Raw genomic sequence first — 19,195 nt, 5'->3', positions numbered from 1 at the left:
ACAAAAATAAACAAATGGGACCTAATTAAACTTAAAAGCTTTTGCACAGCAAAGGAAACCATAAACAAACAATAAAAGACAACCTTCAGAATGGGAGAAAATATTTGCAAATGAAGCAACCAACAAGGGATTAATCTCCAAAATATACAAATGGCTCATGCAGCTCCGTATCAAACAAACAAACAACCCAATCAAAAAATGGGCAGAATATCTAAATAGACATTTCTCCAAACAAGACATACAGATGGCTAAAAAGCATCTGTATGGTGAAAAAAGATGAAAAGCTGCTCAACATCACTAATTATTAGAGAAATGCAAATCAAAACTACAATGAGGCATCACCTCACACCAGTCAGAATGGCCATCATCAGAAAGTCTATAAACAGATGCTGGAGAGGGTGTGGAGAAAAGGGAACCCTCTTGCACTGTTGGTGGGAATGTAAATTGGTGCAGCCACTATGGAGAACAGTGTGGAGGTTCCTTACAAAACTAAATATAGAATTGCCATATGATCCAGCAATCCCACTACTGGGCATATATCTGGAGAAAACCATAATTCGAAAAGGCACATGCACCACAATGTTTATAGCAGCACTGTTTACAATAGCCAGGACATGGAAGCAACCTAAGGGTCCATCAACAGAGGAATGGGTAAAGAAGATGTGGTATATATACAATAGAATACTACTCAGCCGTAAAAAAAGAATGCACTAATGCCATTTGCAGCAACATGGAGGGACGTAGAGAGTGTCATACTGAATGAAGTAAATCAGACAAAGACAAACATCATATGATATCACCTATATGTGGAATCTGAAAAAAAGGGTACAAATGAACTTATTTACAAAACAGAAATAGAGTCACAGATGTAGAGAACAAACTTATGCTGCTGCTATTTTTTTTTTAAGTGTCAAGCCCTGCAGTCTGTGCAGCCTGTGGAAGAAGGAAGAAGGGCAGTGACGTTGAGACACGTTGAGACAGAGGCCAGTCCGGTGTCCGTAGGGCCTCCTCAGACAGTGGACGGCAGAGGGAAAGAGCCTCAGGTGACTCAGCTTGGCTGGCTCAGGATACAGGCACTAAGTGTTACACCTCATTACTTATACAATCCTTTCAGCTTACATGTTAGCAGGGCCATCTGTCCCTTTATATAACCATAGTCCCCAGGTAGATGCTCGTAGCTTCCTGTGATTGGAATCAAACTTTCCCTCCATTGCAACATCCTGGCCTCCAAAGAGGCTTCTTTCTCCCAGCTCAGGACCCACTTCGTTCTTCGCCCCTGGAGTCACCACCTCCTTGCATGACAGACGGGTCACATTTCTCCCTCAGCCATATAATCCCCATTACACAATAAACAGTAAGAAAATTATACCCCAAAATACCTTTTTAAAGATAAATGATACAAATGAATTTATCAGGAGTTATTTAGCCACTCTTTCCCAAATTCTAACGTAAGTAATGATCTAATACTTAAAAGAACAAACTTGTTAGAAAAGATATGTTGTTTTAATCTGCAGTATCCTTTTCCTCAACAATTGAATCCTAGTTGAAGATAATTATATTTTAGCTGTAATTGTTCTGGGTCACAGGCCAACTAAAAATTTCTAGTTACATAATTGAAAATTATGTGGTTCATCCCTATGTTGATTGACTTTGCTTGATGGAGTCCTGAGGGAAATCGTGCCATTTCATTTCTGATCAAATTCACATTTGAACCCACATGTCCAGAATTCTCACTGACGCCACTGAAATGAAAGGAAATTGAGAACCAGATCTCTAAGAGGCCAAATGGAAGTTTTCCTATGGGTTTTTGGACCTAGGTTTTAATTGTCAATTTAAAAAATAAATTTTAATGTATATTTCTCTTTCAATAGGATTTTTTTTTTTTAACTCTTCTGACCCCTAAACAACACACGAGGTGTAGTAAATTTTGAAATAAACACTTTCTGGAGATGAGAGAAAGTAGACAAAAATATTCTGGAAAAAGATGTTTTATTAAAACACCATTTTTGCACATATGCGGAAAGAGTCCACATGTGAAATAGAGAATATTAGGAAAACGAGCAACTCCTTAGAACGCTGTGGGAATCACAGGGTGAGGATACCAGCATTACGAACCATACCCTGGTTTAGCAAAGACAACCAAGTACACACCTGAAAATCAGAACACGAGGAGTTTTTCACGGGTACCAAATAAGAATGGTTCTAGGACACTTGTACATTATTGCCTCTTGAACTTAAAGTCAGTAAAATTTGGAATATAAAAATTAATGTAGAAAAGCAAACTAGTCTACCACTAGTAAAAAGCAAAGCATATTTGTTACCTGGTTCAATAGCCTTAATGTAAAACAGAAAATTGATTTCCATTAAGTATGCAGAACAGACACATTTCTATGGCCCGAAGAATAAAGAATCTTCAATAGAAATACGTTGCTTTGTGGTTATATTAATTTTAAAAGGCATCCCAAAGGTGACAGGTGGTTTTTTAATAGCAAAACCCAAAACCTGATTTGTGACATTACATGAGCAATACTCATGAAGTTCATTAATATGTTAAAAGTTACACAGACACAGAACCCCGTAAAACATTGCCTACAGTGTGTTAACATTCCCAGGATAACAAAACCAGTAAGAGCATTTTGGAAGAAATCAAGGAATGTGAAGATAAATAAATTAGAGACTGCGGGAAATGGGGCCAGTGGGGTGGGTTTCAGGCAATTAGTATTGTACGTAAAATGGAAATAGAGAATAGAAGAACATGCTGAAAATTATCAACGGCCCTTCTTCGTTTCCTCTGAGGAGAAAATAATGTGACACATAAAAATCTTTTAATCTATGAAGAACAAAGCCATCCTTCTCTTGATGTCACTGCAACACAGCACAAGTGTTGACTCATATTTGTGTGATGGGGTGTGGATTTCAATCCACATGTGCATGACATAGCACAATATTAACTTTTCTTCAGAACGACTTAAATCCAACTCTAATTCCCTGCACAAAAGTAGCAGGAAGTTCAGTCCCCCTTACGAGGGGTGGCGGTTACCAGAATCCATCGAGGCCGATCGATCAGACTTGTCCTGAACACAGCTGCCGGTTCACAGGGGTTGCCACCCAGACCCCTATAGCCCAAGCCACTTGGTTTCGAATCCAGCAGTTCTGCCAATTCCAAGCGGGATAAAGTTTGTCAAGGCCAAGAGTCGTGGTGGGTAGGGGGGGTTATCTTCCCTGCGTGTCCCACACGGGAAGCCTTGCCATTATCCAGGGGCACCTGCACAGTGCAGAGTGGGGGGCTCCATCACCCCAGGACCTGACAGCTCTTGGGGGGAGTCTACCTTCTCGCCCTCTCTCTCCCCTCTCCGGGCATCGTGCATGATCTCAGGCTGGGAAGGGTGAGAATTAGACGGAGCAGCTCCTATGAGTTTTTGAGTAGCTGCTTCTTGCCAAGCCACAAAAAAGAGTGAGGGTGAGAGCCCTGGTTTGCTCTGTGCTTGAAATGAGAAGGGTGGTGGCAATCCAAGGGAAAAGACAAGTACCGATTAATTTATGGATAACTGGTGTTGCACTGACATTGCCTATTTCATGGACCAGCAGGGATTCTTAGCACCCATCCTGCACAGCCCAGGGGCGCCTGTCAAACATCACCCCCCCCCCCAATGCTCTGGCCTCGGCAGCACTGGCCTTCTTCCTTGTCTTGTTACTATTCTCCTTCCCAACACAGGGCCTTTGTGTACCTTCCTCCTTAGCCTCAAATCCATCCTTTTCTTTCTTTCCTTTTTGAAAAATTCATTACCTTGTGGAATTTTCAACAACTCCTCTCCAAATATCGTCATGATAATGACATGTCCTTGGCGATTTCTACCTGTAGACTGAAGGATACTAACATTTCATGATAGATCTGTAATTTCTTGGTAGGATTGCTACCTTTATCTGACGCTCCTCTTATTTGATCAGACCCTAGATCATTGTGTTTGGACTGGTACGAAACTTGAACTAAAGTGCCAGGTTAGGACGCACTTTATGATGAACTTTTAACTTCCAGAAGTGGAAAGGTAAATCAATTTTTATAGTTTTGCTCTTTATAAAAAACCAGGCTATTAAATTCTAGGAATTCCTCCTAAAGATTTACTCACACACGTGGAAATGATGTATGTACAACATTATTTACTGTAGAAATTAAAATACTGAAAATAATCTAACTGTTCACCAAAATAAATATACATCTATATGCATAATGGGATAATGAGCAAATGTTAAAAAACAGAACAAGGAAGCTCTTTTCAATATGGCATGATCATTAAAATACTTTAAGGAGTTTTAAAAAGAACTAGGTAAAGGACACTATATGTAGCATACAATCATTTTCATAGAAAAGGAAGAAAAATAAGATATATTTGTATTTGCTTATATGAGCATGAAATGTCTCTGGAAGGATGCCTAAGAAAAAATCATGGTTGGTTGTGATGAGAAAAATAGTGGCAGGGGATAGAAGTAGGAGCAAGATTTTTTATAAATATATGAATATATTATCTATTCCAAATAATTAAACATTTTAAAATGTTCTAAAATAAAGATTAATAGGTGGATCTGCAGACTTCCACATCTGAACAAGATGGAGTAATATGGGCCAGATTTACCCTCCCACCTGAAAAAACAAATAAAATACATGAAACAGTGGTTTTCAAGACACTTGACAATGAAGGACATTGATCCCTGAGAGATGGGAAACACTAAGGTGAGACCTAGAATCGCCCCAGCTTACTGACTTGAGAGAGTCTCCAGATTGTGGTATAAGGAAGGGGAGCCCAGGTGGGACCAGCCTGAGTTGAGGTGGAGCTGAGTCTGGGGAGAATAGGGCAGCTAGAATTTCAAGGGCAGAACACCACAGAAGAGAGCCACACGGGAGGGAGCCCCAAGATCTGCAGTGGGTACCCCCTGAGTACTCAGCAGAGGACTGATGAGAGCATGTGTGCAAAGAAACTACCCAAGACTAGGAAAGGCACCACTAGAAAGAATTAGAAGTAACAGTGCCCAGAACACACCCAAGGCTGGGAAGAGTGTCTGTTCCCACCAGCCAGACTGAACGACCTGATGATTGGCAGGAGGTTGAGTAGAGCACACAGAAGGGTCTTGCCTTAAGGGTATGAATAATTTGTAGATTATGCATTGCTCCAGACTGCCTAATAAATCTTAAGAGCAAAACCCAAAAGGGTCAAACTACCTCCAAGTAATGTAATTGCATCCTAGAACAAAGCTCAAAAATGTTCAGAATATCCAGCTCCCCAAAAGTTCTATATCTCAATGAAAAATATATTAGGCAGGCAAAGAAGCACCAATACATGGCCCATAATGAATGGGTAATTCAATGAATTGAAGTTATGAACTAAGAATTAACAGACAAGGACAATTAGATGGTAATTATAACAGTATTCTATAAATTCAAAAAGTTAAGTAGACATGTGAGATATAAAAAGACCAAAATTAAAATCCTAAAGGTGGAAAAAAAATGTGTGAGATTAAAAATGCTTTGTTGTTGATGGGATCATCAACAGACCAGACTTTACAAAATAAAAAAAAAAAAAGATTAGTGAACTTGAAGGTATAACAACAGAAACTATCCAAAATGAAACAAAAAAGAGAATTTTTAAAAATGAAGAAAGTGTATAAATGGACACTGTGGAGGATATAAAAGAAAGGTAAGGACAGAAAGAATATTGGAAGAAATAATGGTCCAAAATTGTCCAAATTTCATGAAAACTATGCCTACAAATCCAAGAAACTCAAGTATTATTAAGCACAAGAAACCGTGCCAAGAAAACTATACATCATGTGTCACATTATAATAAAATAGCTCAAATTCAATGGTACAGAGATCTTAAAAGCAGCCAGAGGGAAAAAAGACTCATTGTATACAGAAAAACAGAGATAAAGATAACGCATTTCTCATGAGAAACAATACCAGTGAGAAGACAGTGAGTAATATCTTTAGAGGATTAAAAGAAAAAAGCTGTTAACTTGGTATTCTATAGCCAACAAGAGTATCTTTCTTAAAATGTAGACATGCAACGAATGAAAGACTTCATCACCAACACACTCCCACTACAAGAAATGTTGAAGAAAGTACTTTAGGCAGAAAGATAGAAATCTGAATCTACACAAAAGAATGAAGGAAACAGAAATGGTGTTCATAATAATATAATTTCATATATATATATATATATAATTTTATTATTTAAATCTTTTTAAAAGATAATTGAGTCCTTACACAAAAATAATTATGATATGATCTGAGATTCATAACATATGTAAAAGTAAAATGTATGGCCCACAAGGTACAAACATAGGGGAAATAGAAACAAAAGGATTTTATCAAAAGGTTCTTATAAAATACCACTGGAAGGTAAACTGATAAAAAATAAAGACGTATGATAGAAACCACTACAGCAACCACTAAAAAGGGAAAACAAGGAGATTTCATTAAGTCAAAAAAGATACTAAATGAAATCATGAAAAATATTCAATTAATCAAAAAGATAGGAAAAGGAAACAATAGATGGGACAAATAGAAAGTAGATTATAGATTTGAAACTAATTACATGAATAATAGTATTAAAAGGAAGTGATCTCAACAGCACGGGGTGGGAGGGGGAAGCTGGGGCAAAGTGAGAGTAGCATCGACATACATACACTACCAAATGTAAAATGGATGGCTAGTGGGAAGCAGCAGCATAGCACAGGGAGATCAGCTCGGTGCTTTGTGACCACCTAGAGGGGTGGGATAGGGAGGGTGGGAGGGAGGCTCAAGAGGGAGGGGATATGGGGACATATGTATGCATATGGCTGATTCACTTTGTTGCGCAACAGAAACTAACACAGTATTGTGAAGCAATTATACTCCAATAGATCTATTAAAAAAAAAAAATAACAGTGATCTCAACAACCCAATGAAAAGGCAGAGATTTTTAACAGCAAGATGCAACTATAAGCAGCCCACAAGAAAACCACTTTAGATATAGACACAAATAGTTTAAAAAGTAAAGTAAAAAGATATAAAAGGTATAAATAGTAGTGTTTAGATAGTACAAATCTAAAGAAAGCTGAAACAGCTGTATTAATATCCAAGCAAAATCAATGTCTGAGCAAAAACTATTACCAGAGATGATAAAAGTCATTTTGTAATGAGAATGAGGTCAATTCATCAAGAGCACATAAAATTCATAAACATTTATGCATTTATTAACAGAGCTACAAAATGCATGAAGCAAAAAACTGATAGAACAGCAAAAAGAAATAAACAAATCCAGAATTATAGTCATAGATTTCAATATCCCTCTCAGTAATTGATACAACGAGGAGACAGAAAATCAATAAGAATATAGAAGACTTGAACAACACTATCAACCAACTTGACCTAATAAATATATGGACCACTCTACTCAATGGCAACAGAATACATTCTGATAGACCACATTCTGAGCCATTAAAAAATCCCAATAAATTTAAAAGAATTCAAGTCATACAAAGTGTATTCTCTGACCACAATGGAATTACATGAAAATCGATAACAGAAAGATCTCCAAAAAATCCCAAATAGTTGGAAATTAAATTACACATTTTTATATAACCCATAGGTCACAAAAAGAAAACAAAAGGGAAAATTGGGAGTATTTTGAACATAATGAAGATGAGAACACCACATATTTTTCATAGGATTCTGCTAAAGAAGTACTTAAGGGAGATTTATAGTACTAAATAGCTATATTAGAAAAAAAAAAAGAAAAGTCTCAAATCAATAATATCAGCTTCCACCCTAAGTAACCAGAAGAAGAAGAGAAAATGAAACACAAAGTAAGTAGAATAATTAAACTAATAAAGACCAAGGAGAAATCAGTGAAATATAAAACTGAAAAGCAATAGAGAAAATCAATGAAACCAAAAGCTAATTCCTTAAGCAGATCAATAAGATTGATAAACATCTAGCCAGACTGACCAGGAAAAAAGAGAGAAATAACATAAATATGCTCAACATCATTAATCGTTATGGAAATGCAAAATAAAACCACAATAAATACCACTATGCCCCCGTTATAGTGACTAAACTTCAAAAGACTGCCCATATCGAGTACTTGAGGACGGGTAGTAGTTGGAATTCAAACACTGCTGGCGGGAATATAAAGTTACAACCTTCCTGGCAAAGAGTTTTGCAGTTTCTTAAAAGTTTAAGCCCACACCTACCATATGATTTAGTCATTCCACTCCTAGGCATTTCCTCAAGAGAAATGAAAGCGTATGTCCACACAGAGATTAGTACACAAAACTCATAGCAGCTTTATTTGTAATAACCCTAAATTGGAAACAACCCAAATGTTCATCAGTGGGTGAATGGATAATCAAACTGTTGTACAGTCATGCAAATGGAATACTACTCAGCAATGAAAAAGGAAGAAACTGTTAACACACGCTGCAACAAGGGTGAGTCTCGGAATAATGATGCTGAATGAAAGAAGCCAGACCCTCCCAAAGAAGAACACATACTGTATGATTCCATTTATAGAAAATTCTAGACGATGTAAACTAACCTGTAGTGACAGAGATCAGTGATGTCCAAGCGGAAGGGAATGAGGAGAGGGTCAGGAGGGAGAGATTACAATGAGGAAACTTCGTGGGGGTGATAGATGTGTTCCTTTCTCTTGAATGTGGTGATGGCTGCACAGGGATATCCATAAATGAAAATCTATCAGATTGTCCACTTAAACTATTTGCAATTCATTGTATGTCGACTATACCTCAATTACGGTGTTCAAAAGATTAATGGACAAATATAAGTAACTACATGAACAAATAAAAGGTTTGTTTCTTACCAGCCATTCACACTAGTCAAAATACGAAGCACTAATTTATCTGGAGCTTGGCAAAAACATCAATGAAGGTAAAGAGGTCTGTTTGAATTTGTTTTATTATGCCTCAAATTAACTAAAAATATACCCCATGGTTAGTTTTTTATAAACTCATTAAGAAAACAAGATATTGTGTTTCCAACAAATTATTTACAATTAAAAAAAATCAATCTAGGACTTTCTCTTGCCTGATATTTATACTAGTTCTATATCTACGATAATTCTAGTTGGGAGATTCATTCTGCACAGTGTAAATTCGGTTGCACTCTGGTCTCGTGCTTTACACAATCAAATGAGAATATACTGGTAGGACTTAAGATCTTTATATTTGTGGTTCAGATCGAATAGGATTGACTATTTCTGATTGCTTATGCCCAAGCCCTGTGGAATCAAAGATGACACAGAGGTAATGTGCTCATTGGCGAACTGCACCCACCACATGGTACCGTCCTAATCTGTCCCAGCTACAACTGTAATTACCCTCTAAAATTCAGTGCGTGGAAAATGGAAAAAGATTATGCTGCTGGAGAGAGGGCTAAAGTACGGTACATCTGGTTCTAAGACTTTTATTTCAAACAAAATTTTAAAATCGCGTGAGATTCTTTGTTATTTTTCAAATCCTGCTCACTTTCCTAGAAGGAAAAATAAATCCCTTTTCCTGCCTTGTAATCTTTCCATCTACATAGCGTATACACAGTTTTTAAAAAAATCTAAAATTGCAGTGATAAGGCCAAGTACCATCTTAACATGCAAAATCTTTGAAATATATAGCACACTGAAATACAGTAAATTCACGTTTATGTCCCTCAAGCGCCTCGTAAAATGTTACCAAGAGTACAACTTCAGTTGGTCTGTAAATTGGTGTGTCTTATATATTTAGACATATTTTTAAATGTGTGTCTTCAACATTTAGTGCCTTGTACTCTTATGTATAAATATCCTCTGCTTCAAAGTCTTCAAAACTGTCACAAAAACTATATTGACCGAGTGTGTTTTTACAGATTTGCTTGGTCTGCATCAGGTGTTCTCTAATTGTTTTATGTCCATATTTCAGTAGTTGTCTCTCTTCAACTCCTAAACATTGAAACAGAAACGGTGTTGCAGTAAAGAATTCAAAGGCTTTGAAATCAGAGGACCTGGTCCAGCCGCAGCACCACTGCATCCTGGTGCCACCCTTGGGCGCTGGGCCCTACATTTTTCTGCCTGTTTCTCCCAGTAGCACACAGGGAGGGTATACGCAGGGCTGCTGTAAGGATTAATCAAGGCAACTAGACAAGGCTGTCAGCCGAGAGCCCAACACATAGTGAACGTTCAAAATCACAAGAGTGGACTTCCCTGGTGGTCCAATGGTTAAGACTCTGCCCTTCCACTGCAGGGGGCACAGGTTCGGAGAAGTAAGATCCCTGCATGCCGTGCAGCCAAAGTAATAATAATAATAATAATAATAATAATAATAATAATAATAATAATAATAATAATAATAAAAACACAAAAGCTGCCTTTGAACTGCAAAAAAATTTTAAGGCAGGGTCCAATGATTATAAATTATCTCATTACATAGCAACATGACTGCAATATATCCTAGCGACAGCGGAAAGCCTAAAAGTTAGTATTTGATCAAAAAGAATATTTCCTAGAAGGTAGACTTTAAAAAGTACATAATTAAAGCGAAAAGACCTAGTTTAAATTCCACCTTTGGCACGTTAATAGCTGGTTGGTTATTTTATTCTAACTGACCATCTCGTAGTCTGTAAAACAGACATGACCTGGAAATAGTAGGTGCTTGCTGAATACATACTGAGAGATTAAATCAAAGATATGGTCTACAACCGTGTTTTCTATACTTTCATCTGTCTGATAGTATAAGATCTCTTTGAGGAAAAGCCATAGAACTGATGGATTTTCCCAACATATCAGACACTAGTCGTCATGTACTTCTCTCTGCTGACAAACGTATGGAGCCATTGCGTGGCTCCACGGGACACTAGTGGCTTTAGAGCCTGAACAGTGAAGTTCAAAGCTCAAGGGGGTTCCAGGAGCGATCAGAGACCTAGTGTGAACTCACGTCCACTCACAGAAAACCCGAACTGAAAAGCTCCCTGCGGTGAACACTGAGACTTAAAGTTTGCTTTTTTTTTTTTCCCCCAAGCAAAATGCCATGGTCCCTGATGTTCATAGCCCTTTAAAGATTATTTTATTCCTTTCACAGGTCTCCCGTTATGGCTGGAGGTCTCTTTGCTGTGGATCGCAAATGGTTTTGGGAGTTGGGGGGCTATGACCCAGGTTTGGAAATCTGGGGAGGAGAGCAATACGAAATCTCTTTCAAGGTAAGCCGTCAGCACCCTTCTCACACTAGGTTGGCGTCATTTTGACCATTCTAATAGAATGGCGTCATTTCGTTTTGTGACCTCCTATGTTGCAAATTAACAACCAAAATAGACATGTCGTTTTCCCACCTCAGCTTTTGGATGAGAGAAGCTACTTCCCTCTGATGTTTCCGTGAGACGTAGTCATGCCATGAAAGAAACACAGACGAGAAAGAATTCAAAATCCCACTTGCAGGGGGGAACCGTGGTGTGCCAGCACTTCTGCTGCCCCGCTGGTACTGCATTCCTTCTCAGGCACCTAGAACAGAGAGACAGAGGCATGAGGGTGAAAGAAATGGAATTACTGGAGCTTTTGCCCGTTGTGTTTGTTCTCGAAATAATACTCCACCTTTTGCTCGTAACCACTATTCCACAATTTCAATAACAGAAGAGTAATTTTAAATTCTGTAATAATCTAAATGGGAAAATAATTTGAAAAAGAATAGATACATGTATATGTATAACTGGATCACTTTACTGTACACCTGAAACTAACACAACACTGTTAATCAACTATGCTCCAGTATATAACAAAAATTAAATAAATACAATATGAATGACAAATTAAAGCTATTCTTTATATAATTCCAAAACAAGTGAGTTTTTTGTTTATTCTTATCTGAAATTGCCCAGGTTTCCACTTGCTTTGACCATAAGTACTCGCAAAAATTATACTTTATTACATATATATACATTCATATATTACATATATACATATAGGATATACGCAAGTATATGATAGAATATCAAATTTCAAGGTTTGTAAATGAAAAAAATTTACTACAGCATGTGAAGACCAGATAACCAAAGCAAAATAAACTGTGCAAAAGGTTTTTTTTTTCCTTTATCATAGTCATTATTCATATCGAAGATATAGTGATTCTTGCAAGATTTATCAGACAGAAATCTCACTAAGTAAATCAGCTTTCCTAATTACCTCTATTATAAAATCAGACCAATTCTTGGTAAGAAAATAAAGTGCATCCTGAATATAGTAAAAGTCAAACTTAATAATCCAGCTAAACTTTTTGAATTTATGCATAAAAGAAATTGACAAAACTGGTTTTTATTTAACTGTAACAACTACATTCTATGTGTTAACAGAAACGGTATGTTGTCCCCAAAGTGTCATAAAATAAATATTCCAAAGAGAAACTCAGGAGACACGATTGCAGGCTTCAGGACACCTAGAATTTTCCATCTCACTGCTGGCAATAAGCCTTAAAATACTATTTATTAAATTAGTGCTTTTTTTTTTTTACCATCACTGAAATACACCTAATTTCACATCTAAGTTACTTTTTTCTTAAACTTTGTATACATACATTTACTCCATTTATTTAATGGTATGTGATGTACAGAAGCTAGGCCAAGCGCTTTATATGCTTTATATAATTTAAAATCACAACTCAGAGAAGTGGGTATTATTCCATTTTATAGATGAAGAAACTGAGAATTAAAGTTTTAAAAATTTTAGATTAAATTTTTTAAGTTTTAAAGATTAAATAAACTACCCAGTGTCACTTAGGGATTAAAATGCTCCACTTCTACTTAATTGCAGAGAATATAGAAATTTAAAATTGTCTGTTTACTCAAGGCACACCTACCAACACCATTCCAGAGTTCACAGTTAACCTTTTGATCTCTACCTAATGGTTCCTCTTACTGAACAGAGATGAGTATCTTCATTAACCCTAAGAGCATAGCAGCAAACTTTGTACTGACCCTGGCAAAATACTACTGATTATCAGATATGGCCCAAAGTTGGGGGCAAGTTTACAGTAATACCTTCCACTGGAAAAACAGAATATTGCATTTGACTCCAGCAATAAAGGAAAATAGGCATTGCTCTATTTGCAATCTCATCAGAAGTTAAAGAATGCTTTTTACTTCTCATGGTTCAAGATATTTTTTTGTTAGATTCTCTTAATTCACGAATTCTTTAACTTTAAAATGCTATTAAGAATATCTGCATTCTACAAATAATAAATGCTGGAGAGGGTGTGGAGAAAAGGGAACCCTCTTACACTGTTGGTGGGAATGCAAATTGATGCAGCCACTATGGAGAACAGTAAGGAGGTTCCTTAAAAAACTAAAAATAGAGTTTCCATATGATCCAGCAATCCCCCTCCTGGGCATATATCTGGACAAAACTATAATTTGAAAAGATACATGCACACCTATATTCATAGCAGCACTATTTACCATAGCCAAGACATGGAGATAACCTAAATGTCTATCAGCAGATGAATGGATAAAGAAGATGTGGTACATATATACAATGGAATATTACTCAGCCATAAAAAAGAATGAAATGATGCCATTTGCAGCAACATGGATGGACGTAGAGATTGTCATACTAAGTGAAGTCAGTCAGAAAGGGAAAGGCAAATATCATAGGATATCACTTATATGTGGACTCTAAAATATGACACAAATGAACTTATTTATGAAACAGAAATAGACTCACAGACATAGAAAACAAACTACCAAACGGGTAAGGGGGGGGATAAATTCGGAATTTGGGATTAACATACACACACTACTATATATAAAATAGATAAACAACAAGGACCTACTGTATAGCACAGGGAACTATTTTCAACTTCTTGTAATAACCTATATTAGAAAAGAATCTGAAAAAAATATATATATATATAATTGAATCATCTAAAACACTGTAAATCAACTATACTTCAATTTTTCTTAAAAATTGTTTAATAAGAAAAAACAGAAAAAGAAAATCTGTAGTAAGCAGGAGATACCTGGCTTAGAATAATGAACTGGGTGTGGATAAAAGTACTGTGGGAAGTCTGGAGCGTTTGCAGAATGGACATTTGCATTCTAAATCACGAAGGTATTTTTTAAGACAAATATAAACTTGAACCTCTCATTTCTCTGTCGCTTGTATCTATCGCTTCTCTTCGGGGTGACCTGAGATTTTATTACCCCATTTTCTCTTTCTCAGTTATCTGTCATTCTGAAGGATATAATTGGAATGCAGCCCTGTCGTCTTTGTCTAGAAACCATGGCAACAGAGCTAGAGGTTCAGGACTAAATTGCCCCAGGTTGTTTGATTGAAATGACAGATCCTTTGGCAACAGCTATATCTTACAGGGTCCCATTTCAGACACATCTCTCCGTTCTTCCCGCTATTGTGTGCTGACCTTGGGGTTCCTGTCCCTCCCTATTAGGATTTGTAACACGAGGGGGACACCCTCAAGCAGGGTTTGGTAGAATTTGCATGGAAGACGAAGAATTTTCTCCATGCGAGAGAAATTGAAAGAATTGTCCACAAATAGCTGTGTTCAATGGTATTAAAAAGTCAAGAAAAATGGAACATCTGCATTTTGGGACACAGTCCATAAATTGCGATTAATTTTACACTGTAAAGCACTGTCAGATATACATTGGTCAGCCCTTCAGGTTTGGGAGTATGTACGGATAACTGAGAATTTACTAGTCTATTCCACACCATAATATAGAAATTGTTTCAAGCCTGAAACTTAGAAGCTCTAATTCAAAAGATTTCTGTCTGTGGTTGTTATCAGGCATCTTTGCTTGCTGTTTGCATTTCAACCAAAGAATCATTTCACTGATGTTTATGACAAGATTCCATGGCTGAGTGAAAATATTTCCAGAAAACTCTGCTTTATATTAAGGGCTGAGTTTTTGGTCAGACAGGGTTTGGCTAAGAGGGCTCCTCAATTCCCTGTCTCTGTAAATATCTTTCCTTCCTTTTTCTAACATCTGCCTAGTTGAGTGGATTTCATGCCATCACACAGAAACCAACACAGCGTAATTTTCAGGAGTCCGTCAAGGAAAAGGGCTCTCTAGAGAAATGATCTCTCTGCACCGCGCCCAGTCTTCAATCTCTTTTAATATGAATCTGAATTCTCACGTGGCCCAGAATTATCCAGCTGCCTCTCAAACGTTGCTAGGTTAGCCAGCTGCCAGGAAGGAGAAAGCACCATTTAGTCAGTCACTCAACAAGTTTTACTGAGCATCTAATTTACACCAGGCAGTGTTCCAGGTACTCAATTTGGAGCTGCATCTGGAAACAAAGAGGAAACCAAGACAGACTACAGAGTGTTGCAGGAAAGAGACAACCCTCCTTTAAATGGTGCGTGCCACTTAAGTTACTGAAACAGTGTTAACACCGTTATGGGTCTCTGATTGTCCAGAGTGCGTTTTTATACCCATTCCCCAAAGATCAAAGTCCAAATGTTAGCATTTTCAGAAGAAAACTCTTCCCAGAAAATAAAAGTGAGCAATAAACACTAATTAGTCACGCACATGATTTAGAATGAATCCCAGGGACTCTATTCCACAAAATCCTCTGGCATGAGACATAAAACTTAAATCCACATAGAAGAGCATTAAATTTGGTTCATCCTTTTCCATGCCCAGGAGCGTAACAACACGGTCCCACCTTGGTCCAATATTCCTTGGGCCATCTTTTGTCTGGGAAGAGCTGTGACCTCCAGCCTCAGCTGTGCGGAAACCTTCAGCGCTCCAGGTGACATGAATCTGAGCACCATATGCCCTAGAGCGAGTCTAATAAATCTGGAAGCCCCACGGCCTATCTGAAATCACTCGTAATGGATTGAAACACCCCATGCAACCACCTTTGTTGTGTGCTCTCGTCCTTCCCATGTGTTAAGCTTAAGGTTCAGACATGTAAGGAAATTTTAACTTACCTCTCACAATCTTCCAGCCCTTACCAGTCACTAACTCATTCAACCGGCATTTATTTATCGATTACAATGTGCCAACTCTGGGCTAAGCTCTTGAGGTTCCAAGATAAATGTGAGAAAGATTCTCTCCAGTAGCCGCCTGGAGAAGTAATTCATCCCAATTTCCCAGTATTGTTTGGAACATATTTTATTTCCATATTCACAGGAATATATTCAGGAGGCTCTTCAACAGCCTCCCTCTCTCTCCTCTTTCAACTGATCTCCAGTTTTTTATTCATTTATTCCCTGAGTTGTTTTATTTTCCCCTCCTAAAAGTTCACAGTGGCTCCTAAGGACCCCACAAATCACAAATCACATTAGCATATGAATCATAAACCAGGGAAGCTTCTCTCAACCATCTGCCTCAGCTAACCGTCTCCAGCTACACTGCAAAACCAACTTAAGTAGTGTTTTCCTTTCCTTCCCAGAAAAGATGGAAACACAAACATCCATCACTGTCCCTATTTATTGCAGAGATTTTAACTAACCAGACTTTGATGAAATTTTTCCTGAAGATTTTAGTCATTCCCTCTAAGATATTAATCAGGAACCTTCACCATGAGTCCGTGTACTGTGCAAGCTAGACTCCGCAGAAAAATGCAAAGGAAGCCCAATAGAAGCCTTCTTCGGATCAAGTACAATTGAGATGAATATTTCACCCATTAAACATATACATCAATTAAAGCAGAAAAGCACAAAAAAACCTACGTTAAGAATCTCCTCTAAAGTAAAACATACAAATGTACATTTATGCACCGATCTTCTAATGCAAGAGAGGCCAAAGCTGTTCCTTCTGCATTTGGGTCCTCGGATTGGGATAAACTAGAGATGCATGGACCACATCCACATTGCATCCATCATGAATCCCAGCTTGGGCTCATTTAAATTGGAATGAGAATCTAAAGACACTTGGAAGCTATCTTCATGCAGTCATAGAATCCTTCCGATTTTTTTATGGTTTTACCCAATCCTTTAGTATTACTTTGCTCACATCTAATTTGACAGCAATTTTTAAACAACTCCATCTTTCAAACTCCTCAAATTAGTTTTGACACGAACAACAATTCTTTTCATAAGAGTATTTCACCAATTCAAGTGATATTTCATTAAATTACATAATTACAATTTTTAAAAACTAGCACAATCCCCTTTGGTAAGAAATGCACTGCCTTTGAGATACACATGTAACTTAACAATTGTGAGCCAGAAGTTCCAGGTGTATTCGATGTAGCCTGTATTCGGCATAGGTCCACCATAATATGAATGCCATTCAATATGTTTACAGAGAGAATAGAGAGGGATGTTTCACACAGTAAATTGAACAGAGATTCAGACCTTGCTGCCGAAAACTCTCAGTCTCATAAGTGACAGGAAAAGCTCATGTAGCAGAGGCAGCTGCCTTGCTGCCTTTGCACAGAGGCAAATCACCTGGCTTGTCGGGCTCAGGTCTGGGGCGAGGCTGTCCCCTCTGGTCCTCATCCCTGCCCAGGTGCCCCAGTGCCCTGCCCTCTGTCCAGGAGACTTACAGGTACCCAGGTTGCTGAGTGGCCAGTGTCTTATAGTGATGAGTCAGGGCAGGGGGACAGCCTTGGTGCCCTTTCTCTTGTCTCTTCCACTCTGTGCGCTGGTCCTACGGACCAGTTCCCACTCCTGTTTGCTAGCTGTCACTTCTGTTCCCTTCCCTCAAGCCCAATCTTGTGTATTCTCTCTAAACTGAAAAAAAAAAAATCAGTCCTAAAAGAAGCCTCTGGGGTTTCCTTGAATCTTGGCGTCTACCTGGCTGGGGGTAGGGAAGAAAATGCTCCCCAAGGGAAAATAGAAGATGGAAAACACAGTGAACATAACAAAGGGAATACTTAAGTTTTAATCCTGCCACATACAAATAAACATTTCAGCTCAAAGAGACTAAAACATATCTGAGATTTTACTAGACAGCACCCGTTTATTTTGTACCCCTTTATGACTTTTAAAATCTTTACATGGAGCTCCCTGTGTCCCAAAGCCCTGGCCATTTTAGTCTTCCTATGGTGGTAATAACTATTATTTGGTCCTTTAACAAGGAAAAGTAATGACTTAGCATCTAAAGGTCACGGAATTAAATTTCTTATTCCATTCAACACTAATGCAAGGTAAAAATATAATTTCTATTTCATAATTGCAAAGGCAGGCCATTACCTAGTTAATACCAAAGCAAGGAGCAGAATTGGGGTTCGCTCTCAAAACCATTAGGCTAATTTCTCTTAGCTGGAAAAACTAGAAGACTTTATGCCCTGATGCAAAAGTGGCTACTGTCATTCTCTGAAACCACTTTTAAAAAGAAATGCAGGCTCTTCCCAGCGGGAATTTTTATTAAATGCGAGGGCTGTCAACTCTTGTTATTATTTAATGTAAAATCTAATTTTTTACTGTCTTCAAAATGCAATGGTTATTCAATAAGGATTGCATATACATGATTGGGACTAATCGTTGAGTATAGAAGACTCAGCTCTTTATTCGATCAAACAAGATAACAGCCATCAGTTTACAACTGTTATAGCTCAGGAAACTGTATAGTCTAGAGCTTAACCTCATTACAGAGCTTCTCAAGAACAAACATGGATTTTATTTATTTGTACTTAGAAAATCAAAAGAACCCCACTAAATTAGCTAAATTTAAAGTTTCCCTACATAGTAGGAAGCCATCAAAAAAATTTCGAGTGTATTTATAGTTCAACAATTGAATGTTATACAATTATAATTTACACTTTTAAACTGGAAAAGAAAGGTCTGTTCTTAGAGATCACTCAAAACAGAAAAGGAGAATATGAAGCAGAAACAAAAAAAAGCCTAACTTTACCCTTGACAAAATTCTCAGATATCTTACCCCCAACCACAGTGTATAAGGAACGTTATCATATGCAGTAAGATCAATTCAGTGGTGGTAAAACAGGGGCACAGGAAGATGGAATGACCCCAGCTACAAATCTCATTTGAAGTCAGCAGATCTTACTTCCCCAAAGTAATTGGCACCTCCTAAGGGAGAAAAATCAACAATCACTTTTTTGAAACAGTAGCAACAAGTGTGATTGCTGGTGGCCAGAGCTTCTCTGGATTGAGTCTGGCACCAAAGAGAAGCATCCATGGAAGGCTGGGGACAGGTCTGAGGAGGTTTATACAGACCAGCCACATTTTCAGGAAGCAGGCTGTTAATGAGGCAGGATGG

The 19,195-nt window shown here is 37.7% G+C and overlaps 1 protein-coding gene across 1 annotated transcript in view; it reads left to right on the top strand.

The window, feature by feature from the left end:
* Positions 1 to 19,195, top strand: part of GALNTL6 (polypeptide N-acetylgalactosaminyltransferase like 6) — a 1,183,510-nt gene that overhangs the window by 1,063,623 nt on the left and 100,692 nt on the right. The window contains exon 7 of the mRNA XM_068552792.1: positions 11,101 to 11,218. Coding sequence (XP_068408893.1) covers positions 11,101 to 11,218 — 118 coding nt within the window. The remainder of the gene's footprint in view (positions 1 to 11,100; positions 11,219 to 19,195) is intronic.

The sequence above is a fragment of the Eschrichtius robustus genome, chromosome 10 (genome assembly GCF_028021215.1).
Source record: "Eschrichtius robustus isolate mEscRob2 chromosome 10, mEscRob2.pri, whole genome shotgun sequence".
In the NCBI taxonomy this organism is placed as follows: domain Eukaryota; kingdom Metazoa; phylum Chordata; class Mammalia; order Artiodactyla; family Eschrichtiidae; genus Eschrichtius; species Eschrichtius robustus.
This window is presented reverse-complemented; position numbering and strand designations above follow the sequence as displayed.